General features: G+C 37.4%; 1 protein-coding gene across 2 annotated transcripts in view; it reads right to left on the bottom strand.

Moving 5' to 3' along the window:
• TRHDE (thyrotropin releasing hormone degrading enzyme) overlaps positions 1-22,927 on the bottom strand; it is a 221,055-nt gene that overhangs the window by 161,066 nt on the left and 37,062 nt on the right. For both annotated transcript variants that reach the window (XM_030480256.2, XM_030480257.1), the window contains exon 3: positions 21,793-21,919. In XM_030480256.2, coding sequence (XP_030336116.1) covers positions 21,793-21,919 — 127 coding nt within the window. The remainder of the gene's footprint in view (positions 1-21,792; positions 21,920-22,927) is intronic.

The following is a 22,927-nucleotide window of genomic DNA, read 5'->3' as shown; positions in this document are numbered from 1 at the left end:
TTAAAATTAATGTTTTAATTTTTTTCCAAAAAGCAGTGTAAAATTACAACATTCAAGGCCACAATGAACTTTGAGTAACTAGACAAGAGGAATCCTATCAGTTACTGCAACTAGAAATCAGACTTCACAAGATCCACTTTTATCAAAAAATTATGAATCCACAATATTTTCTGGTGGAACTATCATAAGCAGAAAATTCTAGGCCTATTTAAACTGGAGTTTGATGAGTTGCTGATACAGCTTGCAAACACAAAAATAGGGCTGAGTGCAATGACACAGAGGGTCCCTTTCCAGGCTGCACCCTCAGCTGTGTGATGCACATTCTCTCAATCTGGCCCTAACAAACTCTGCTTTTTCTCCTATTCAGGGTGGTCCCACAGCAAGCCAACTTTTACCATTGTGAAGATATTGTAAGTCTATTTATTTATAGCAAGTGTACAAGTTATCCTTCTGTGGCTCTAGCCCAACAGCATTTTAGAAGAAATCTCAATTTTGGGAAAGAAAAAAACCTAGTGGTACTCAGAGATATACAACTATTTCTGTCTGCTTGTGCTTGTTTCTTGGTCACTTATTTGAAGGATACCAACACCACATGTGTGCCAAGAAGAGTTAACTGAAGACATTCTTAGCCCTTTCAGAAACTTGACACCAAAAAGACCATTCTGCATGTTTCCTTCAACATACAGTACAGAAAGTAGCAGCTTTGATTCTCAAGAGTCTGATTATAAATCAATCAACAAACATAAACCACGTGTATTCAGTGGAAGCACACATAGAAAGCAAGATAGAAATATTACTAAAAAATGTTTCCATCACTTGACATTTCCTGCAATTAACATAGACTAAAAACACTGCAAAATTAAGTTCCCTTCCCTTAAAGCAGAAAGAAGACTGTTGCCTGTTTGGCACACAGCAGTTTGACAGTGGCACTCAATAAGGAAAAGGTCTGTCCTGCAGGCAGATTTCTACGTAAGTACTCCATAGTCCACACAGAAATCCTTAAGTCACTTCTCCAGTCCAGAAGGGAATTCAAATTCATGGCTACCATCTACAAACTTAAACCTGGAGTCAGATTTGCACTGAACTGGGATACGGCAAAGCCTGAAGAGGCTTTTTGCCAGTATCCACATCGTGTCCCCACATTCCACAATTCTGCCTTTAACAATATTTAGAAGCACAATATTAGTCTCTCTCTCAGTAGCCCAGCAGGCACCTCATTTTTGTAATGCCCAGCAGCCCACCTAAAAGACCTAAAAGTAGACCTACTTCACATACACAACATGACCAGTTTAGGAAGCCCATCTACCAGAGCCTCCTACCAGAGGGTGGATCTACTCTCACAGAAGGACATATTCAGCTATTGCCCAGAGACTCTGCTGTCTTGAGAATCTTCTTCCCTAATCTGACATAGAAATAAATAATCAGTAAATAACATATAAAGAGACAGCTTCTTTCTAGGGATTTGTATAGTGTTTCCCTGCAATAAAGAGTGTTTCTAGTCACAGAAGAAAGCAGCAAAGGTCAGACAACATCCTTTGGTCCTGAGCCCTGCATTAAAAGATGGATTAGAGCTTGTGAAGAAATTCTGAACTTATAAAATTACTTGACGGATGCAGAGTGTAACTTTTTCCACAGTTACAAGAAATTGGCTTGCTGCTTCTGCCAGCTCAAAGCTTTGAATCGATGTCTGTGGAAATCATTTCAGGTTTTTCCCATTGACTCCACTGGGCATGGAATCACACTTCAAACAGTCTGTATAGCTAATACTCTAATTATCTTGCTGTACCTGAAGATTATCCCTTCGGCTTTTCTCTGCAATTATTTCCTCCAGATGCTTTTATTCTATCTTAGAAATCGTTTAACAAAATAATGTAAATTCTCCACAACACGACAGAAAAGACCATTTGCTTTCTCAGACAGTAGGAAGTCAATGGCAAGTGATTCTCTTTTTACATAATTTACTTGGAATATAATATTTTCTCTGTCAGTATACAAGGGACTATACCCTATCCTTCTCAACAACCTTTTTCACTGCTAATCTTTTCAATACGAGCTTCAAGAAAGATCTCCCAGAAAGAGAGAAAAAAACATAGAGGAAGAACATTTTTCAGCTGATTAACAACTTTCTAGCAACAATAACGATCTGACCCTTTACTTCTCCAGCTACCTTAACATTGTCCCAGACACACTGAAAAGTAGTGACTCCTTTCAGGCTCATTTGCAAAGGGAAACAGAATTTTCAAATACTTACTCTTTTCCACCTAAATGGCAAGTGTGTATAGAAAAACATTTGAAAGCTAATAAAATATCCATTTGTTAGCAGAAAGAAAAAGAAATCACAGGAAAAATCAGATTCTTAGAAAAGGGGATGACAAAGAACCACATAGTGTTTATAAATCTGGTTTAGAGAAATGCTGACTTCAGTCCATGGCTTTTGTATTTTGAATATGTGATTCTGGACTATTTTTCATGAGATGTTGGCTCATATTAATATGTGACATATTGGGGGAGGTTAATTATTTGCTGAAAGGGTTTTTTTTCTTCATGTATCTTTAAAAAAGTAAACATTTAAATTTATCTTAAAAAAAAAAAGTCCAAGGAATTTTTCCTACCAGCTTATTTTAACCTGTGTCATTTCAACAAGCTGATTTACAGCACTACCCAATAAACAGTTTTAACGGCCCATGTGTGGGGGAAGAAGAAATAAGCAGTAATGGGGAGAACAGGTTCATAAGCCAGTTTTCTCCTTAAGCCAATGTACGGTACAATCATACCTAAACAAAATGTCTGAGAGGACCCAAAAGGGAAGCTTTCCTGGACTCATAGGCTCAAAAAGAGACCACGGATTCAAAAACACAACTAAAGAGTTCTTCTGAGACTAGAAAGCAAACTGGTTTTTTTTATTTAACTTGAATCTACATTTAAGTAACCTCAGATGTGGCTTTCTTTGGTAATTTCAAGTGTTGATGGCAAGGCTTACTGTTCTGTTACTCTTGCTACTAATATTTGTATTTCCAGGATGGGAAAATCCTGATGGAGAGAGCATTGTACAGAGCCATGCTGCATTGAAGTGGTGTCCAAAAGAGCCAGAGATTCCTCAGGCAGGTGTCAGTTGAGAAGGTGGCCCCAACCAGTTGTACCATGCACCAACAAGAACATTACTACTCATGGATCTCTAACAGTATGACACATCAATTAGCAGATTACCTTTTCATGAACTGCACATGAACCTTTAAAATAGTTTACAGTTTACTTGCAATGACATGCAAACCGGGAGTGAGCTAACAATTTGAGAAGAAAGGATTACGTAGGACTGAAAATCTGTACCAAAAATTCCATTGAACACAGATGAAAGTAAACTCTGGAGCACCTCCCATTAACTGAAATATTCTACAAAATTCTTCTTTTAAAAACTACTGAAGGAAATTTGAGGAATGGTTTCTTCTGCAACCGGATATCAGGAAAAAGTTGTTTGAAAAATCTCTCAGAAATACTTTTCGTATTTTTACAATGAAAGCTTACTAAAGCCAATTGCAAACCATTACTTATCACCTATGTTTTTTTCCATTCTTATGAATTATAAACCAGCACAGTCAAAGACAAAAAAGGTAAGCATACCAGTTTGCTCAAATTTGAAGTCTCTTGCAAGTAAATGAATGTGTTGCCTCTATTTCAACTTCTTCGTTTATATTTTATTACATGAATTTTAAACATTTCTTCTATAAGCACATTGATATTGACATCTGTTATCTACCAAACATTCTGTACATTTAATACCACTGCAGATTGAAATCACTTGTTGGCATCTCCCAGCTATGTATTTACAAGTTCAGGGCAATAAGGTACTTAAACACATTAGGTTTGAGTAAAAATAATCATGTACTTCAATTCTAAGACATGACTTGTTGAAATAGCCCCTGAATTGGAATCTCCATTGGCAAATTATTTATTTGAATGTATACAGTTTACAACTCTTTCTTTTCTATTATGTTCTTTCTAAAAAAAAAATAGCTACTTTCTATGTCCATTGAGGGTTTGCCAGTTAACAGGCCTAAAAAAAACCCCCACTGAATACATTTTAAAACTGCCTTTCTTCCACCAGTGTTTACTGCTATTTGAAAAACAAAAATCATTATTTTTACCGTAAGATACAAGAACATATTTCCAGTTGTTACTCAGCAGGAATGTTTTTGACGTATTTAGATATCACTCTATGCTCTAATGTCACCCATTCCAGAAAATCACTTTAGCAACAATGTTAATCATTTTATAAACCAAATTTGCAAGCTGTAAAAACTTATAAAACCTACAACCTCATAGTCATCGTATTTCATAATGTCAAATATTTCTGGTTACAAAGATATCCTTCCAGCCTTACACATCACCATATGAAAATATATATGGGACGTAATTTATTCTGATGTTTTTAGTACCATATAAAATTTTCATTTCATATTCTGCATTATGTATATCCAATAGACAATATACAGAATAAATTCTGTGCATCCAGCAACACAAATTCATTAAAAAAAAAAAAAAGAGTATAAATTATATTCTATGTGAAATATACAATTTAGGTTGGGTAACAGTGAGTGATGACAGATTTTACAGCACTTCAACGCTGACTTAATCACTTCTTGTTTTGAAGCGATTTTGGATTAGTGGGGTTCTAGATATTGAAGATTTTATATACAAACACAAATTACACTACCGTGGAATTTCATTAAATATAAGTATCCATCTTTGTACCTCTCAAAATGTACAACTATTTTAAAGGCATGATGTGGTGAAGTATTTCTTTGGTTTTATGTCATCCTATTGCAAAAGAAGAATTAAGTTGGTTGGAAGCAGAACATCACCAACTGAATTAAAAGACCATTTTACCAACAAGACAGCCTCCACACAAATTCTGATTGTGCCTAGCCCTGTTTGATTTATGATAGCTGATGGGATTACAGCCTAGTTGAGGCAACCCACAATACACAAATGTGCTATTAGTAACCATGGTACATTAATCAATGGTGACGAATGTAAAAAAAAAGCTAAAATACTCTCATCTCAATATGTTATGGCTTTGCTCAGGTTTAGCGCACAGTAATGGGAAATTTAAGCACAAAGCCATGTGCTCCTATCATACACTATACCTTAATTGTACATTCAGCAATGCAACCGCTCAGAACTCTGTTTTAAAAAGCTGTGTCTACATAAATACAGAATATGAATGCTCCCCAATCTCATTTTCTAGAATAGTGTAATATTTTTGCTTTAGATAGCAAATAAAAGTTTAACTAAATTAATTTTTCTTAATTACATCGAAATTTAAAAGAAACATAAACAAAGTGAATAAAGTCCGATCCAATTGAATAAAATCTCTTAACTGAAAACATTCTAAATCAGATTTATGAGAATTCCAAGGCTTAAATGGGACATAACCTTTTTAAGATCAAGCAGACAGAACATTATCTTCATGCCAGAAATCATCTTTTTAAAATGTATGTTTTGATGCAATCCCGTCTAAAACATAAATCAAGTATGCAGGAAGATGGGCAACCAGCTGGTAGTTCACAGGTAAAGTCAGGCAGTTCATACTGCTTCTCAAATCTGCAACTCATCCCAGCTCCTGGCAGCTCTCCAGCCATGTGCTGAATTTCTAGTCTAACTGCACCTGGGATTCCCAATCTCACTGCTCATCACAATGCATAAAAACACAAAGGGAAGATGTCAAGCAAAGATTACTGTAACAGAAAAGAGCTGCACATTCTGGTTTAAAGATGGAGAGCTGGGTTCAATGTTAAAACAGCTCCAGTGGACGTAAAAATAAAGTTGAGAGCAGAGAAGTTAAACAAAGGGTTATTTATATGCTGTTGAGTTCTACAGCTATACTGCTTTCACAATCATGTTTGCAGGGATACAGTATTTAAGACAGTAACTTAGAGAAGGTAGCATTATCCACAAAGTCAACTGATCCTTCTATGTGGCAAGCCAAACACTCAAGATAAAATCCAAGGCAGTCCATAATACCAAATCTTGTAAAGTGGGACTTTGGGTGAGATAAATAAAGGAAGAAAAAGAAATCCTTTTTCCTCTCTATTTCAATTGCTAAAGAAAACAAATTTAAAAAATACAAATCTTTGTATGCTGCTAAAATCCATCAAATCTTTATTACCTTTTGAGTGAGTCTCAGATGATAGTTTTAAACAATCAAGTACAGGATTCAAATTCAGCTTCCAGTTAATAGAGTCTGAAAACCAGTTTTCAGAAAGTGGGTTTTCTGAAGTGAGTACTTTCTCAGACTTACCACAAAGGAAGTGGTAAGTCTGTAACAGACTTCAGTTAACCATAGTCTGAAAACTAAAACCAGCTAAGGTTTTAAGACCAATATTTGCCAAAGAGGCCTGTAATTTTGTATGTCATAATCAAAATGTTAGCTGACACAGCTGAAAATTGAAGATCAGAACCTAAACTACCTGAAAATCCTAAAAATGAATTGACCACAGAATATTTTAGGAGCTGAGTACAACTCTTTCTCCCACACTAATTCTTACTGCAGCAGAAAGCTGAGTATCCTTAGCTTATTTTCCAATGTGCAAATGAGGGCACTGAAATGAGCAGTGCTGTGCAGAACTGAGAGCTGACATCCAGATCATGCATTATGTTCCTCAGTCCTGACTGGGAGAACTCCCTGTCTAAATGCATCCTTGAAATTTCTAAGCCAAGTGACCTTGGAGACAGAAATAGAGTAGAGCCAACCTACCAGCAGCAAAATTCAGCAGAAGCACCCCTGTATAAATCAGTATTTTTTTCCTTTTTTTTATAGTGCATCTTTTCTATCTGCTGGTTGGTCATTTGCTCCAGTTTCCTGCCCCTCCTGTTGCTCTTGATCCCTTTGCTTTGGCCTTGTACCGTCAATTCCCCTTGACACTTTATAAATCCCTTCTTTCAGTATAATACACCACAGAAAAGTATCATGTACGGATGAGAAAACAGCTTGGTTACCATCCTGAAATGGCACACCCAGGAAGACCAGAAAAGAATGACAGAGGCAATTAGTCCTATAATTATGACACTGAGCAACCAGTCTATTTAGTCAATCCTCCCCAGGAAAGCAAAGAGGAGAAAATATAAAGATTGGATTTTGAAGTAAAATTCAATGATCAGCATAAAGAAAAATGTAAGCTGAAGTTCTAATATTTCTGTATTATAAAACCTAATGCATGCATCTGCCATTTGATTTTCACTACCTCTGCTAAGGACAGAAAGAAAGAATCCTTACAGGTGCAACTCTGCAATATAGGTGATACCAGAACCAATTCAAGAAATGCAGCACACTGTTCGTTTGAGAATGTATCCCCTGTAACAGATTTGTGAAAGCATGAAGAAGATGCCCTTTCTTTATTGGGGTACTGCACAGACACCTCTAGAAAAGCATCAGCCATGAGACAAGCAGGAAATTAATCCCACAACGCATCGTCTCCATCAGAGCAAGAGACAAGCAGCAACTGACAAAAAAAACATAGAAACTTGCCAATTGAGGGAACACCACCACCATATCAAAACTCACTGCTTCTCTCTGGCATGTACATTCCACTAGCATGCTCAGTTTAAGCTAGATGCTAAAGTATTAGGACAGAGAAAAGACATCTTACTGAAAAGACCCACCCACATGTGCATATTTATCTATATCCAGTGTTACAAAGGCCTACATCAGAGATGAGGTTTTAGCAATTTGAAGACAAGATGATGACAGATGAAGACATCAAAAAAAACCTTTTCATATACCCATGTGAGCAGTTCTGTATTTAATACCATGAACCAATACAAACATCATCATGAATTTCCCATCTTCACGCAAAGGAAGAGTAACACTGTGTTGCCTGGACTTGTTTATAATCCTTAGGTCAAAAAGCCTGGACCCTGGATGGGCAGTGAAGTCAAATTCCTAGCTAGGAGTATTAAAATCTGTTTCAGTGAAGCTCACCAGTCTTACAGATCAAAGAATATTCTGCTACGATACTGGTTCTGCATGGAATTACCTTCAAAAATATAAAATAGCTTGCTTCCTAAGTCAAAAAGTTTCATTATAAAGACATTTATATTTTCTCTAGTCCTATTATCTCTCTGTAGGAGCCCTCTTCCTAAATACGAATATCGAAGTGAAACAATTTTACAGCTTCTGTGTCCATCAACATTTACTTATAGGATACTTGAGTAATGGAAACAAGCCACTGATGGTAGAGTATGAGACAGTTCTTTCTTTCTGAGTCCACTCTGCCACCTTTGTTTTGTTGACAGACAGCAACCAGGGGCTTTCTGATGCCAAGATCCCCGGTTCTAATAACACAGATACAACATACATTAGACTCTTTACATATGAATCTTAAGAGTTACTTTGGAATTAGACTTCACTTTACCTTGTTGTAACTAGATTCATAGACTCACAGAATGGTTTGGGTTGGCAGGGGCCTTAAAAATCGTCTGGTTCCAACTCCCTGCCATGGGCAGGGACACCTTCCACTAGACCGGGTTGCTCAAAGCCCCATTCGACCTGGCCTTATCTTCCTGGGGTTATAGCTTCATGAATACTCACAACTGAGCTGTCTTAAGAAGCTCTGGATTTTGCCCATAGCCCAGCCACCAGACCCCAACTCCACATTACAGTTCACTGCTTTTCAGCAGTGCAGCTAAACTGTGGGACCACCCTGAAAAACAGATCTCTGCAAAGAGGTGGTTAAAAACAACCTCCCGAAAGTCAAAGGGAAGAAGATGATTCTATGACTTTACACCACGTAAGTTAATGTCTTACGAAACCGCGTGTAGGACAGAGTCTGGCTACCTCATCTTTCTTTGGTCTGATGAGAGAGTACTGCAGTGAGGATCTGTAAGGGGAGGGTGCAGCTAGAAAAAGTCATGGGACTTGTGAAATAAGGGATGTCTAGCCCACAGGCAGTAAACAGGACCCATCTCCCCTATGAGACCCTCAGGTAAGGGTCTGAAAGTAAGCACACTGCCCCAGTTCTCTAAAAATGCACTGATCCAAACTCATCTCACGTTTCAAAGTGCGACTCCTTGTTCCCAGACTCTGTATCCTGTGGTGCAACCACTTCTTGGTTCCATGGTCAGACTTGGCCCCATTACATGGGACAGTAGAAAGGTGGGAACGATGGCCTGTGAGAGACTCCATGAAAGTCTGTGGCACCTGCTGACTGGAATTTTATCTTTAGATAACTATTTTTACAACCTTAATTAATATGCTTACAGTTGTATGCACATAAAATACAGCCAGTATAATACGTATACATGTTTGCATGTGTCTATGTGCATGCACATATGGTTGGAAAGATAGATTTATGTTAAAAGAGCATTCACAGGCAAAGATATGTAAAGTTTTGAAAGGTTAGAACTACCTGTAGGAAGATTTGCTTTTATTGTTTAAAATTGCATTATATTCACCTGCACTATTTTATTCTTCCACTTCACTATTGCAACATTAAATTACCCTTCAGCTCAATACTTAGATTTGCACATTTTATACTCCATATCCACAAATATCAGAATTGCCACAGAAGTGGTATTTTGATTGCAAAGAGCAAGCTTTTTTTTTGAAGAAGAAGAAGAAATAGTCTGCTAAAGATAAAACACAGTGAATTCTTCTGGGGCTGGACTTTCATCCAGCTGTCCCCAAATGCAATACAAGCATTACAGAAAGCTCTCTGTTCGTTGTCACTCTGAATGACTTTTAGTGGTTCTTGAATACCCTTCGGTGTCATCTGACAACATTCTTATCTTTGAAAGGTTTTATTAAGAGCTACATTATATCATTCTGTTATCAATCACAGCTTGTACAATTCAGATCCTTTTAATCACTTGGAAACTGTTTCAAATGGTTTCTACAGAAATACCTGGAGAGATGGCATTCAGCATAGAACCGCATTTCCAATGCATCTGTTTGCTACTGAATAACAGCCATGCTTCTTCATAAATTCAATTGGCTGCCATTACCTTAAGACAGAACCAAAACTTAAAACATTTCAAGAACACAGAGAAAAGATGCCTAGGAAATCATTTTACATTAGCAGTAAAAAGACATACAATGCATTTTTCTATGTATCTAAGCTACGGCTGACAGTTCTGTGAAGCTTTATGTATTTCCACACATGAGAATTAGCACCCTAAGAAGAACAACTGTCAAACCAATTTTAAAGCAGGAAATATTGAAGCCACTTGTATGTCCCTCGCACTAAATTGAATCAATACTTAATTATGAAAGAATGCAAGTTCCAACTACCTTCTGTTCCAATATATATTCAAATTTTTTTCTGACTAGTGAACATTTTATACAGGTCTGATCAGCAAAACATCTGCCTGTCTTCACTTCTCAGCCCTCTTTGCTCTAAATAGGAGAGCAGAACTGTAGTGCTTCTCCATTTGCAAAACACATTATGCATAAACAGCCAGTAGTGATCATAAAATGTTTAGGTATTATAACAACTGTCCTATATAGAAAAGACATATAATTATGAAATTAATGAAATCTCATATAATTTCATTTTAGGAATTCAGCCACTGAGTTTTGTTAGTCTTTTAGCAGTCGCATCATAAGCGTAGCCATGTGTAATTAAAGTTCTGTCAAAATACCTGTGCTTTTACATCATAACTTTCAATGGAAATCTATCTGTAGCTAACGTCATAGTGCTGGTGATAGACCAAACCCCCTGCCGAACAAAATACATATGGAGCAATCTTGCCATGATCAGCTTCACCGACAAGTCCCCTATCATTGCAGAGCTGAGGGATTAGTTACAAAGCCACAAACTCCGGAGCTATTCTAAACCAATTTCTAAAGGTTTATCTAAGCCACCCAAAGACAGCGATAGCTGCAGAAACTTAGGACAAGGGTCTCCAGAATACATTTCTAAGTTATTTTGTGCATCTTTGTGCATCGTTCCCTTTGCCTCTCCTTCCCACTCATTCTAGGATTAAACTGCCCAGTAACAGACAGCAGCAGAACTATGCTCAGCCATGCCAAAGCTGAACATGCCAGGAGACAAAGTCACTTGATTTCTCTAGACTAAAATATTGCCTGAATTTAATTTCAGTGCGCAGTAGCATATGACAAGGAACATATTTTTGAGTTGAACAGTGGGTGTTGGTTTAGCTTAATACACTTTCAGAAGTGTGCTATCACTATGACAAATTTATATCTTCATAAGGACAGCTATGTTGGAAGTGTTACTGATAAGAATCAGAAAGAGCGAAGGAAAATGCAGTCTTCACAGAACTGATCCTGAATCTGGAAATGCTACATTCAAAATACACAAGCAGATGGCATTTAAATAAATTAGAAGCAAAGAAAAGGAGAATTTATACACGGCAAGGGAGAACACGGAAAGCAAGTTTAGCACTATCTAACAGAGATCCATCCCCACAGCATTTTTATAAAGTGATTCTTTTAAAGCCCATATACTCCTTTAAGAAGACTGACAGTATTGGGGGAGGGGAGCATGTACAGTGACAAGTCTCTTCTTTTAATGAAAGTTGTTCAGCTATCTTCATATTTTCATCTTTATACTGAAAATCATTGGTTTCCCTAATGCAAAAACGAAGTTGCTTCAGGCATGGTGCTGCAAACATAGCATAATTCACTGTGTTAGGATATCTTTTCAGCTAAAATATCCTTAGCAAAAGCAATAAAACGTGAGCACATACATCCCTTTGAATTTCAGCAGCTTACAGAAACTAGCTAGTACAGGTGGAAGGTTTATAGCTAAGCCAGCAGAATCTAGGCAGCAGCAATAGGTTTATTCAGCTCTGTAGTTATACATTTCTTCACATCCTTTGTATGAACAGAAATCTCTGGCCTATTTAAGTCCCACTTTAATGTGCTATAATCTTTTTCAAGACACTGCCATAATCTCTTGAAAGATACTCCTCATGTTCTTTGATGATATATGAAAACGTATCTTCTTTACTTCTGTATCTATGGGGGTTTTTTACAGTTCAGAGGTAAGATGGGAAAACCCATTTTATACAGCTAAATACAGACTTTTAACTATTTCTAATATTTAGGACATTATCAGTAATTGGTTATTAATTATCAGTAAGTGGTTACTTTTTTGTAACTCTCACTGCACCAGTAATGCACAACTATTATGTTTTTGATTTATTAAGAAATAAGATTAATTGTACAGATATTTATTGGGGGAGGAGGTGGTGGGAGGGAGGATGTACTTCCCTTATCTATTTTCTTTCTGGCACAAAATATCCACAGTAAAGAAGAATGTTCTTGGTAGAGACAATTACAGAGTTGCCCTGGTCATGGTGTTAAAGTAAGCATGAACAAGGACAAAGTTTATATATGCGTGTGTATGTATATATTTAAAGATAAACGTAAGAAAATAAAAGCAAATGCAAGTCAGTTTAAGTGAGCCAGTGGGTAAAACGCTTTCTCATCAATTTTGCCTAGTAAAACTGTTTCTCAAAGTAATGTATTTGGTGCCCTCAAATGAGCATCTATTAAAAAACAAACTTTGTCACAATACCATCTGGAGAGCATAACTACCCCAAAGAAGCAAAATCCTTCTAAAACTGAAAATATGGAAAGTTAACAGGAACACTTCTCCAGTGATGCAGGGCGGCACGGGGGGAAGGGGAAACAAAACCTTGCTTTCCATTCTCATTTTAGTTTAGCCATGATACCAATATGAAAAATGACACATTCTTAAAAGTTCAAATCAGCATTAAAATGATAGCAGTGTTTTCAAAATCATTATGAAAACAATTGCTATCTCTGAGAAAGGCACAATACAATGCAAGTGTTGTTGCAATGTCCTCTTGGTCTTATCTTTTAGTCTTTCTGCATGGAAGTTGTCATTCCAGCCATTCAGAGACTGAGTAAATCATAGAAGTTACAGATTAGCTTTGAAAGTAAAGCCAAGCATAAAAAAATAAAAAGCCTAAGTGAACTATTCCAGTGTTTGATGTGGACAGTACTCTAATCTGCCACTTCTTTCTCCCTCTCTCCCCTTCAGCCCAATACAGTGATATTACTGAGCTTCACTCTTGAAGCAGGAAAGGCTCTGCTTTACATGTAAGACAGAAAAATCAGAAGTCACCACAGTATCCTTGGTTTTTCCCCACACCTCAAAGTGTAGGGTTAAATGAAAACTTAATGAACTGTATCTAAATTATCTTTATTTAAAATTTGTTACATGATTATGAACCAGACATACCCAAAATTACAGAAAGCCAAGTAAGTCCTTAGTAAACTTCCATGTTTACTCAAACAGCATCATTATGAGCATGTTACTGTTATTCTGTTAGCTCTGTCTGTGGATATACAGGTATCTTGAAGGTGCTGTTTAAACATCACTCACTTTAGAAGACTGCATAGGTGGTCTATATGTTTCATTAGGTCAATAACAGTCATTCTCCTTTTCCATCAAAAGACAATATATTTGAGCAGACTGTATAACACTTCTGTACTGTTTCAGATGTAAATAGTATCAGGTTTTTACCTCATTTCTGAGAGAAGAGGCCATTACTTTCCATTTGGCACTCTAGTTAATTGCTATAGACCAATCGCATTACCTACTTTAATTCAAACTAAACACTATAGATACAAGTTTTAAAAGGAAATATTTTCTAGTTTAGCACACCCTTCTAGAAGCCAATCATCTTCCTACACACTGTCCAAGGATTCACACACACCCTTCTTCATGAACACCATCTAAATCTATCACAGTATCCTCAGTGATATAATTTCTCTTCCTTCCAAATCCTTCTATATTTATTTTTCTGCCATGCACCTCTGATGTCCACATGCTAACTTTCATAGTGCCATACCATGTACAGAAAGTAACTCTCCCAGTATCCTAAGGACAATGCCCCTATCCCACCAAAGCCTATACAAATATGAAGTTCATTGCAGGGGCAAGGCCAAAGCTTTTTCTCTACATATGCTTCTTCAAGACAAAGCTACAGTTGCTGGTGTAAAAGGTTTCAGCTGCTGATCAAAGCCTCTGATGAAACCTCTCAACTGGCATGTCTAACAGGTTATTAAACATCTTCAAGAGACTCTCTTAAAAAAAATAATTCAAAAACTGGACATGGTCAAGAGGACTCTGGTTCCAACAATACTATTTTGCAGCAGAAATCAGTACTACCCTTCAAACATCTGACATTAATAAGTGAACGTTTCTGGTCAAGAACAGTATGATTACGCTAACAAAAAGACAATCACTAGCAACCCTGGAGAAGACAATCAAGGATGAGAGCTCTGCTCAAGCAGAGTGAAAGGAGCTATAATGAAAACTGCTTTAGCCACAGCTATATAAAAAGTATTTTGGATTCATGCACTTTTAGGCATTTAACCATCTTGTATAGGGTGAAAGTTCACAGAGTCTCCTACTGATTTCCATAACTTCTCTGGAGTTTCTGTATCTGGCAAAGATCTCACCTCATTTTACAAATCCTATAGAAAGATGCACCTCATCTTTTAGCCATCTAAAAATCAGAGATCAAATTTAAACTAGCCAGATCAGTTTCCTCTCTCTGTAGTCAGCAGAGACACCTCTACTGATACCTCTGCTGAGAAGATTTATTTCTCTTAACTTATGGTAAAATGCATCAGTTTCTGAAGACATCTATGTTTCTCACAAGGTAAATAACTTAGAGTAGACACTGCTAAAAATCAGTGCATCCCCTTCTACATTGGTACTATCTGCTCAAATGAAGAGCAGCATAGAAAAAAATCTATTTACACTACTCTTTTAAAAGCCAAGCTGATTTAGCTTAATAGCCAGTTAGGATGCTGTCAGATTTGGTCACCTTCTTTTCCTTTGGGGTGACTGAACTACTGCTGGCAATAGTGCTACTATCTGAAGACTTGCATTATTTGAGAGATTTGGATTCTATTCTTGTTACAATTAAAAGGGGAGGGAAATCACTACATAATGAAAAGAAATCACTTCACTCAGAAGAGGATAATTTCCACTAGGACCCATTCATCTTTATTCTGCACAAAAATGCTTTATTCCTGTGTGCAACTTCTCCTGTCTCCTGCAAACAATATCAGACTTATGGCACCAAGTCAACAGAGGGAGATCAGGTTCCCCTTAACAAACTTCCAAAACCAGTTACAATACCCATTATGAGCTGCACAATATTAATTACTGGAATTAACTAGCTTACCATTTAAAATAGTTTAGAGCAACATGGAAAGAGTAAGTCCTAAGAGAAGATTATTTTTTCCTGTCTTTCTTAACATCATAGTATGGGCTGATTTCCTATGCAGTTTGTTTCAGTTTAGTAACTCACAGTTCCTTTTCATATTTCAAAGCATTGTTCTAAGAAAAAAAAACATTGCTTTTTCCTATGGCTGGAGCTGGAATTTTTCCCCCTGGAGCCTGATCAGTTGCTGTTTTGAAGTACTCACAGCTCAGAAATTTAAAAAGAGAAAAAAAAAAAAAATCAGCCTCAGAACAAAGGCTTCAAAGGTCAGGCTAAAAGTGACATAGTTAATTCTGTGTAGGAATGCTCTGTATCAACAAATAGTCCTCTGTGTGCAGAGGCATTATGCATGTTTCAAGTAGCAGGTCAAAGAAAACAGCAGGTTTCAGTTCTGCTGCCTAAACATGGGTGATAGCCCCAGTTGAGATGCTCAAAATTATTAAAAACATGTGGAACTGTCACATATGGACCAGCCATAGCCCAATAGGATCTCATCCAGAGGCCAGCAGGAGCAGCAGCTAAGGCTCTTCAGGATACACAACAGTATTTTAAATAGTACCAGTTAATTATGTTTAGGAACATGAATCCAGTCCTTAGTGCCTCCTCTCCCACTCTTTCTCATTCCAGAAGTCATATATCCCAGTCCCAGAGCATCTCCCTTCCTCCACTCCTTTTTCTCGATTCAGAAGACCATACAACTAACAACTCCTCCAGACATAACAGAGTTTAATGTTCCTTTCACTCTCTCCTGCAGGGTTGTGGTGGATTCTCTCTCAGTTGAAGAGACTGGACATCTTTCAGAAAGACTGTGTACAGTTCAGACAGACACTGCAGCTATGTCGTCATCAGAACACTACAAAACTCTGCAAGCCTTACCATTCTGGAGGTCAGATCAGACTGGCACTTCTTAAATTTTCAGGTTGGCAACCTCTTAATCAAGAGGCAACGAAGCTGACAGCCATTTTCAACTACTGGAATAACAAGACTTAGAAAAGTGTTAATTATTGCTTTCATTTTATAGATGGAGAAGGAAAAATGAGCTATCTTGCTTGGTATAATACAGCAATTCCTGGTCAGAGCTGGACAGGTAGCAGGAAGAGGTCACCTTGCTAGGGAGAAAGACAAAGTATGAGGGCAGGAATTATGAAACTTTTAGCAGAATTAAAGCAGAGAATGCAGCCAACAACATGGAGGTTCACCCGAGAAGGAGCAGCAGAGACAGAAAGACAATGAAGGGCAATAAAGCAATAGCAGTAAAAAGTGTGCTGATGAAGATGATGGCGGATCAAGCAGGGCAGAAGGTAGTATTGCAATGAACAGGTTAAGAACATGCCAAAGGTTCAAGCTAATAGTAAAGCAATTAAATCAAAATTAACAGTTAATCATTAGTGCTCACAGCACTAATGCACTTGACCATCCTACAACAGCATCCTAACACTTTTATTCTGGGCCTGCAATGCCTCACACAGCAATGGGCAGCAGCAGTGTCTCTCACCAAAATATTCACCATCAACAATCAGGGAACAGAGCAGAGGTACATGAGTTTCCTTTGAAAATCAGAGCAGTTTCCTGTTGAACTTCTACTTTAAAAGGTTAATCTGTTTTTCACATTATAAGAGAGTTTAAATTCTTCTGTGACTTTAAAACCTGAAACCCGTTCTCCAGAAATACTTAAAAAGCAAATGTTAACGGTCCAACCTTGTCTTCCATTGTGCAGCCCATTCACTAAATCCCTTGGAAAATCATCTTCTGAGACTTTGCATTCATAACTTTAAAGTGGTTTTGCTGCATAACGAAAACCGGACCATATCATTTTTGCATGAACCAGGTAATTAGTACCCTGAACATACCTGGAAGAAAAAAAAAACACCCTACATAAAATATATCAGATGTAACTCCAAAGTTTGATGTGTGGCAAATCTACAGAAAAAGAGACTTCCTGAAGTCAGGCAGGGAGAGGGAGGGTGAGAAGAAAAGATGTATTTTAACATTATAGTGCTCACACAAATTGCGTTATTTATAAATTTAATATTGACTCATATCCACTGACCTCAAGAAAAAACAAGAAGCAGATTTTCACTTTCACCCAGCCTTTCTGTAACATACAAAATCATGTCCCAAAGTGGATTCTTCAGCTCTTCATATTGCAACGTTTCAGGACACTTTCCATGGGGAATTAAAAGCTTTCCAAGAAGCCTAAGTTCTTTCCAAGCCTATTCACAGCTTTTCATCACTAAACATCTCCTTCCCAGGTCTGCACATTGTGAAAGTTTAATGGTACAGATGACAAATTAAGCTTAAGGGTTACTAAAACATTTTTTCTCTTACCTGGGCAGCTCCAGTGGAAGACTGCCCATATAAGATTCAAACCATCCCTACGAAGATCTCCTCTACACTGAGGAATAAGGAATCTAAGGCAATCAGCTTGCTAATTTAGATATGCCAGTTAGGTGCATAAAGTTGAATGAATCCAAGTGAAGTGCCTTTGAGTTAGGCACTATGTGTCTAACTCTTGAGAACCCAAGTTCCTTTACACAACCCACAGTGGTTATGCTAATTATACGGATGTCTAAATACAGTACTCAGTATAAATAAATTTAGTTGTAAAAAGAGTTTTCCAAGTAGCAGTAAATGCATCCTGCTAACACCATGATACTGCAATGCTGTTAAGAGAAGGAAACAAGGCCAAAAAATCTTCACACAAGTGGCTCATGTGACAAAATACATGAAGTTTTTTTTCAGTCTTTCATAACTAGAGCCTTATAAAGTTTCTCATTCCAGTACCTGAAGTATTCTGGAAATGAGACTTTGCGGCGCTTTAGTAGAAACACTTGAGAAACTGGAAGATTATGAAGATATGGATAACCCTGCCAGCTCAGATAAAAAGACTGTCTAGCTCAGTATTCTCCTCTCCAACAGCAGCCACAAGCAGATGTTCTGGAAAGACGAAGACCAGGGAAGTATGAATAGCACTCTCAAGTAATTCCCAGCTTCTATTTTCACACCATATAATTTCTTCCCATGGTGCTCTTCTCCAATTACTTGTCCATGTCTCTCTTTGGACCTGTAGACTCTTTTTGCATCTACAATCTCTTTTGAGCAGCACAAATAACCACCTGCTGCAGTAACTGATCTTTTTGTTTTCTCTGTACCTGTCTCCTGCTAACCCCACTGGACTGCCATGGAGTCTTGGTTGGAAAAGGCGGTCAGCCCCTCCACCCAAATTATTCACAACTTAAGAGTTACAACTGTCCACATGCAGAGAGTGCTTCCTTACCTAATCATTCCCTACAGGGAGACTATTTCAGATCCTCATAAGGAAAAGTTCTACGCATACAAAGACTTTTTGTGTGTGTGTTGCAAACTGGATTAAAAATAAACATGTGATACAAATGCAGAAATATATTTTATATTCACTAGCTATAGAAACACAATTAAAAAATCTACTGTGTATCTCTTTAGAATTAAATAAACCCCAATGCTTTATCCACCCCTCATTTTAACTAGTGTTTATAATGATAAAGTCTTGGAAAGAATCTGGGGGGGTTTTAAGACCTGACTTATTTTTCAGAAATGAAATTCATACAAAAATTATTAGTTTAAAAACCTACACAAGCATATTCCAGTTCAGAGTACAATTAGGAAAAAAATATGTATCTACAAGCTAAGTAGAACTTTTAACTGTGGAAATTGGTTATTCCAATGAGAAAAATCCCCAATTCCCACTCATTACCAGAATTCACATCAACTGGTAAACAAATCTACTGTTCCAGTGCATTCAGAAGTCAGTACAGTCCATATAAGACCCACAAAATTTTAGTCATTGGGTGACAAAAAACTTCCTCCAGATCCTCCATGGTTCCCAATAGTAACAGACGCTGCCAAGAAGTCAGAGAAGCCCACAACTGGCAGCAGCAACCACAGACATCTGACTGCATGTAAGTACAGTAAAAAAGCCTAGTCAAAACTAGTCAAATAGTCAAGAGCATCAAGAGAAAGTGGTTCCTACAGAGAACACTAGCTGAGTTATTACAAACTTAGATGAGGAGCACCAGTTTCAAATTCCAAGGATCCTTGGAAAAGAACCTCGATGACATACGAAGTGAACAAATGAACACAGGTCCCGCTGATATAGCAACACATCCAAAGAGCCTGAATGTCCTTAGATATTCTTACAATATAGAGTTCAAATGGAAGACCACACATACGATGGAAGTGCTTCACCAAGGGTCGCAGATCCCTTGTCCCCACACACACCCCAGCATACAGCACTGGCACTAGCAACATATTGCTCAGTTAGCTGACATAGCACCTGCATAGTAAACTGGTCAGTATTTCAACAACAGAATTATATTGGAAAATATAAATTGTGTTTTCAATCAAATTACATTTGTTTAAGTTCACTCTTATTAGAGCTGGACAATACATGAAACAAGATTTTTCATTTTTTAAAACATTTCCTTTTGAAATGGAACATTTTCTACAATCTGAGGCTGTCATTAAAAAGCTTTTTAAACTGCATTCTTCAATTTTCACTCCCACTTGAAGACATTTCACATTTCATTTATAAATCAAATGAAAAATTCCTAAAACTTCCCACAGAAACATTCTGACTTTTCTTAAAGCCTTAATGAAGTATGCAATCCTTTGCAGCAGTGACAGCAGTGTATCAAGTGACAGTCACAAGCCTTCAGAGAGCACAGGCGCGTTCTCAGTATCAACACATCCTCCCAATACACACGCCTTCCCCTGCTGTAGCTACTGCTGTTTTGTCTCCTCCTTTAGAAAATTCTTCAATACTGGTGCAAAATCACTGTCATAAAAAGACTACAGTGTTTTCATTTTTCGTCCTTTTATTCACCCATCAGACTACGGTCCCTAACCTTCCATTTTCCAGCAAAAAAAAATAATAATACAGAACTCCTTCGGTTTAAAGACACTAGAACACGCTTAACTGTGGCCATCTTAGTGTTCAGCGGAGCTGGAAACAAACACACCTATGTTCATATGCAATATTTTCAAAAATATTTAGCTCACTGAGAGTTTTGCAATTTTCCCTTATATTTATATTAAATAAATTTAACCTTTCTAGAGTATACAAAACTTCACTAACTATTTTCTATAGTATCACTACATAATAACTAAGTTTTCAAGCAGTATTTCATCTTAGCTCAACAATTGTACCACAAATACTTGATGAAAAAATACAATTTTACTTATGACTATTCCTCCTGTTCTGTTCCAAGGAGATCCAAACTGGAACATACTAATTTCCAATATTTTTAAAAGATATAATGATAACACATGTTGCAATTCTGAAAGATAATTCTGAAGCAGATAGAGTCCCTACTGCCTACTGCTACCTGGCATCCTCAGTAAACTACCTAAAGTAATGATGTTCATCCTTCATATTCAACAGAAAGGTTTTGATTATTTTTTTCCTTCTAAATTTTTGGCACCTGTAAGTCTCTAACTTCCTTTATGAAATCACCATTACATACCTGAAGCCAGGTATGAAAGGATACATAGAAAGTCTGATGCACATGCCATGTTCAACCCATCTGCATATTTCTCCAGGAGAACACTGCCTGTAACCAATCATTTAAAGACAACAAGAAACAAATGCCATAACATTCTTACAAGAAATTCATGCAACACCCAGATCTAGCAACATCAATTATTATATCTATCTCCTACACTGTTAGTTGTAAGACTAATAAAGCAACTCAGCAGGCAAGGGATTTAATGAAATAGACCCTGAGTTCCTGGGAGGATCACCTGTGGTTCCAGCTCTAACACTTCTGACCAAACACAAGCTCTCTTCCTGCTGCTGAGCAATAGGCTTTTCTGGATCTTGATCAAACACATTCCAAAGGAGGGAGGGTGTAATAATATGGCATAAAGTATTCAAGTGTGTAGGAGAACAATCGATTGTGGTGACAGAGAAGATGAGAAGAAACTATTTAAAAAATAATAGAAATTGACAGCTTTTACATTCAGGTCACTTGAGCCGCAAAAGAAGTTCACAGCAATTTTTTCAATAAGCAACAATACAATTAAGCATATGCACTAACCAGCATCAAAGGACCACATAAGCCAGCATAAAAAAAAAAATACAGCCTTGCACTGTTACAGGTTTCCAGCTTCCACAAATATTTTCAATTCTGCTCTGTATCTAAGGCTGAGGCACCAAGATACAAATACTACAGAACAAACATCTTCTAACAGCTGTCTAATGAAAGTAAGGACCAAAATAAACAGCATTAAAAAAAAAAAAACCAAAAAAACCCACTACAACCCACTTATCAGTGACAGTTCTCAAGCTCTCTTCCCGTTGCCTAACAAATTTAAGTACTGCCTGCTTCCTGCTCCTTTCAGTTCAAGGCTGGAGATGGGACAATTTGGCATCCCTTCCTCTGCAAGGAAGGAATGAAAAGTTTCAGACTTATTGATCATTTTAAATTAACCCAAATATTCCTTACCTTGAAATCTTCAATTCCATTTAAAAAAGCTGACTTAATCTCCCATCTATGGGTGAACTACATGTTCTAAGGGAAATCTTACCTAATTTTGGCAGGGAATAGGGCACTTTAAAATAATCTTCATAAAATTCAATGAGTCTCCTTGTAATATTTAGAGCATAGTCCCCTGATCCTCTTCGGATTGCATCAGGCCTTGCATATAACCGTACCTGTTAAAAACAAAGCAAAAGACTGATCATTTCAGCATCTACATTTTAAGGTCTCCTACCTACAGAGGTAAACTATTCTAAGGTTCTTGTGAGGTGGCAGGATTATTCTCTTAAAGCCAAATGTAATTGACGTACATTTGTCAAAGCATGTAGCTGAAAAACAGAACTTCCACAATTATGGTTATGAAGTTCAGAAGTCACAATCTCCTACTTGTTTGTGTTGCCAAATAAAAGATTTAACACTCCTTGCATCAAAATAAATATTCAAAGAAAACACATGTGTCTGCTAGAGATATGATGGGAGAGTGGATTAGTGTAATGGTTCTCTGCCTACACTGAATGTAGGCTGGATGCGGTGGCTCAGTAGGGAAGAAGTTCACGGTTTGTTAAAGGCATATTATATCAAGTCCTGAAAGTATTAGTAGACTGTGGAGGGAAAAAAAAAATCACTCTCTTTTCTTTTCTCTGGCAGTGACACAGTTACCCTCAATGAGCTATGGAAGACTGCAAAAACAACCATTTATAAGCTCATTCATGTACACAAACAATTAACATTCCTGCAACCTCCATGACTGCTTCGGGCCTCTGTTTTCAGAAAGCAGTAAATTAAAGCTGTTTATATAAGCCACAGACTGCTGTGTTCAGTATAAAACAGCTCACACATCTGACAATGTGGACCACCCAAGCGAACAGAACTCACCTTCATAACTCGGCACTCAAGTGTGACCTTGACTAAGGAGGCAGCAGAAAGCACTGCCAGGTTATTCACTATTCTCTGTCCTTACAGTCCTTAATGCTTCCTTAGTGCAAGGATGACATAAAGCTGAGAACTGTTAACCAAGAAAGGGATAGAAAGGAGAGCCACTTTTTTATAAGCCCTGCTGATACACTGTCTGATGAAAGCAGTGTGTGCTTTGTCTCTAGTGGCTGTGGCAGAAGGTCTCTCCCTGCAGTACACAATGACCTGATACAAACGAGACCCTACTAAATGTCAGTCCCAATAATAAT

This window comes from Strigops habroptila, chromosome 3, assembly GCF_004027225.2.
Source record: "Strigops habroptila isolate Jane chromosome 3, bStrHab1.2.pri, whole genome shotgun sequence".
NCBI lineage: Eukaryota > Metazoa > Chordata > Aves > Psittaciformes > Psittacidae > Strigops > Strigops habroptila.
This window is presented reverse-complemented; position numbering and strand designations above follow the sequence as displayed.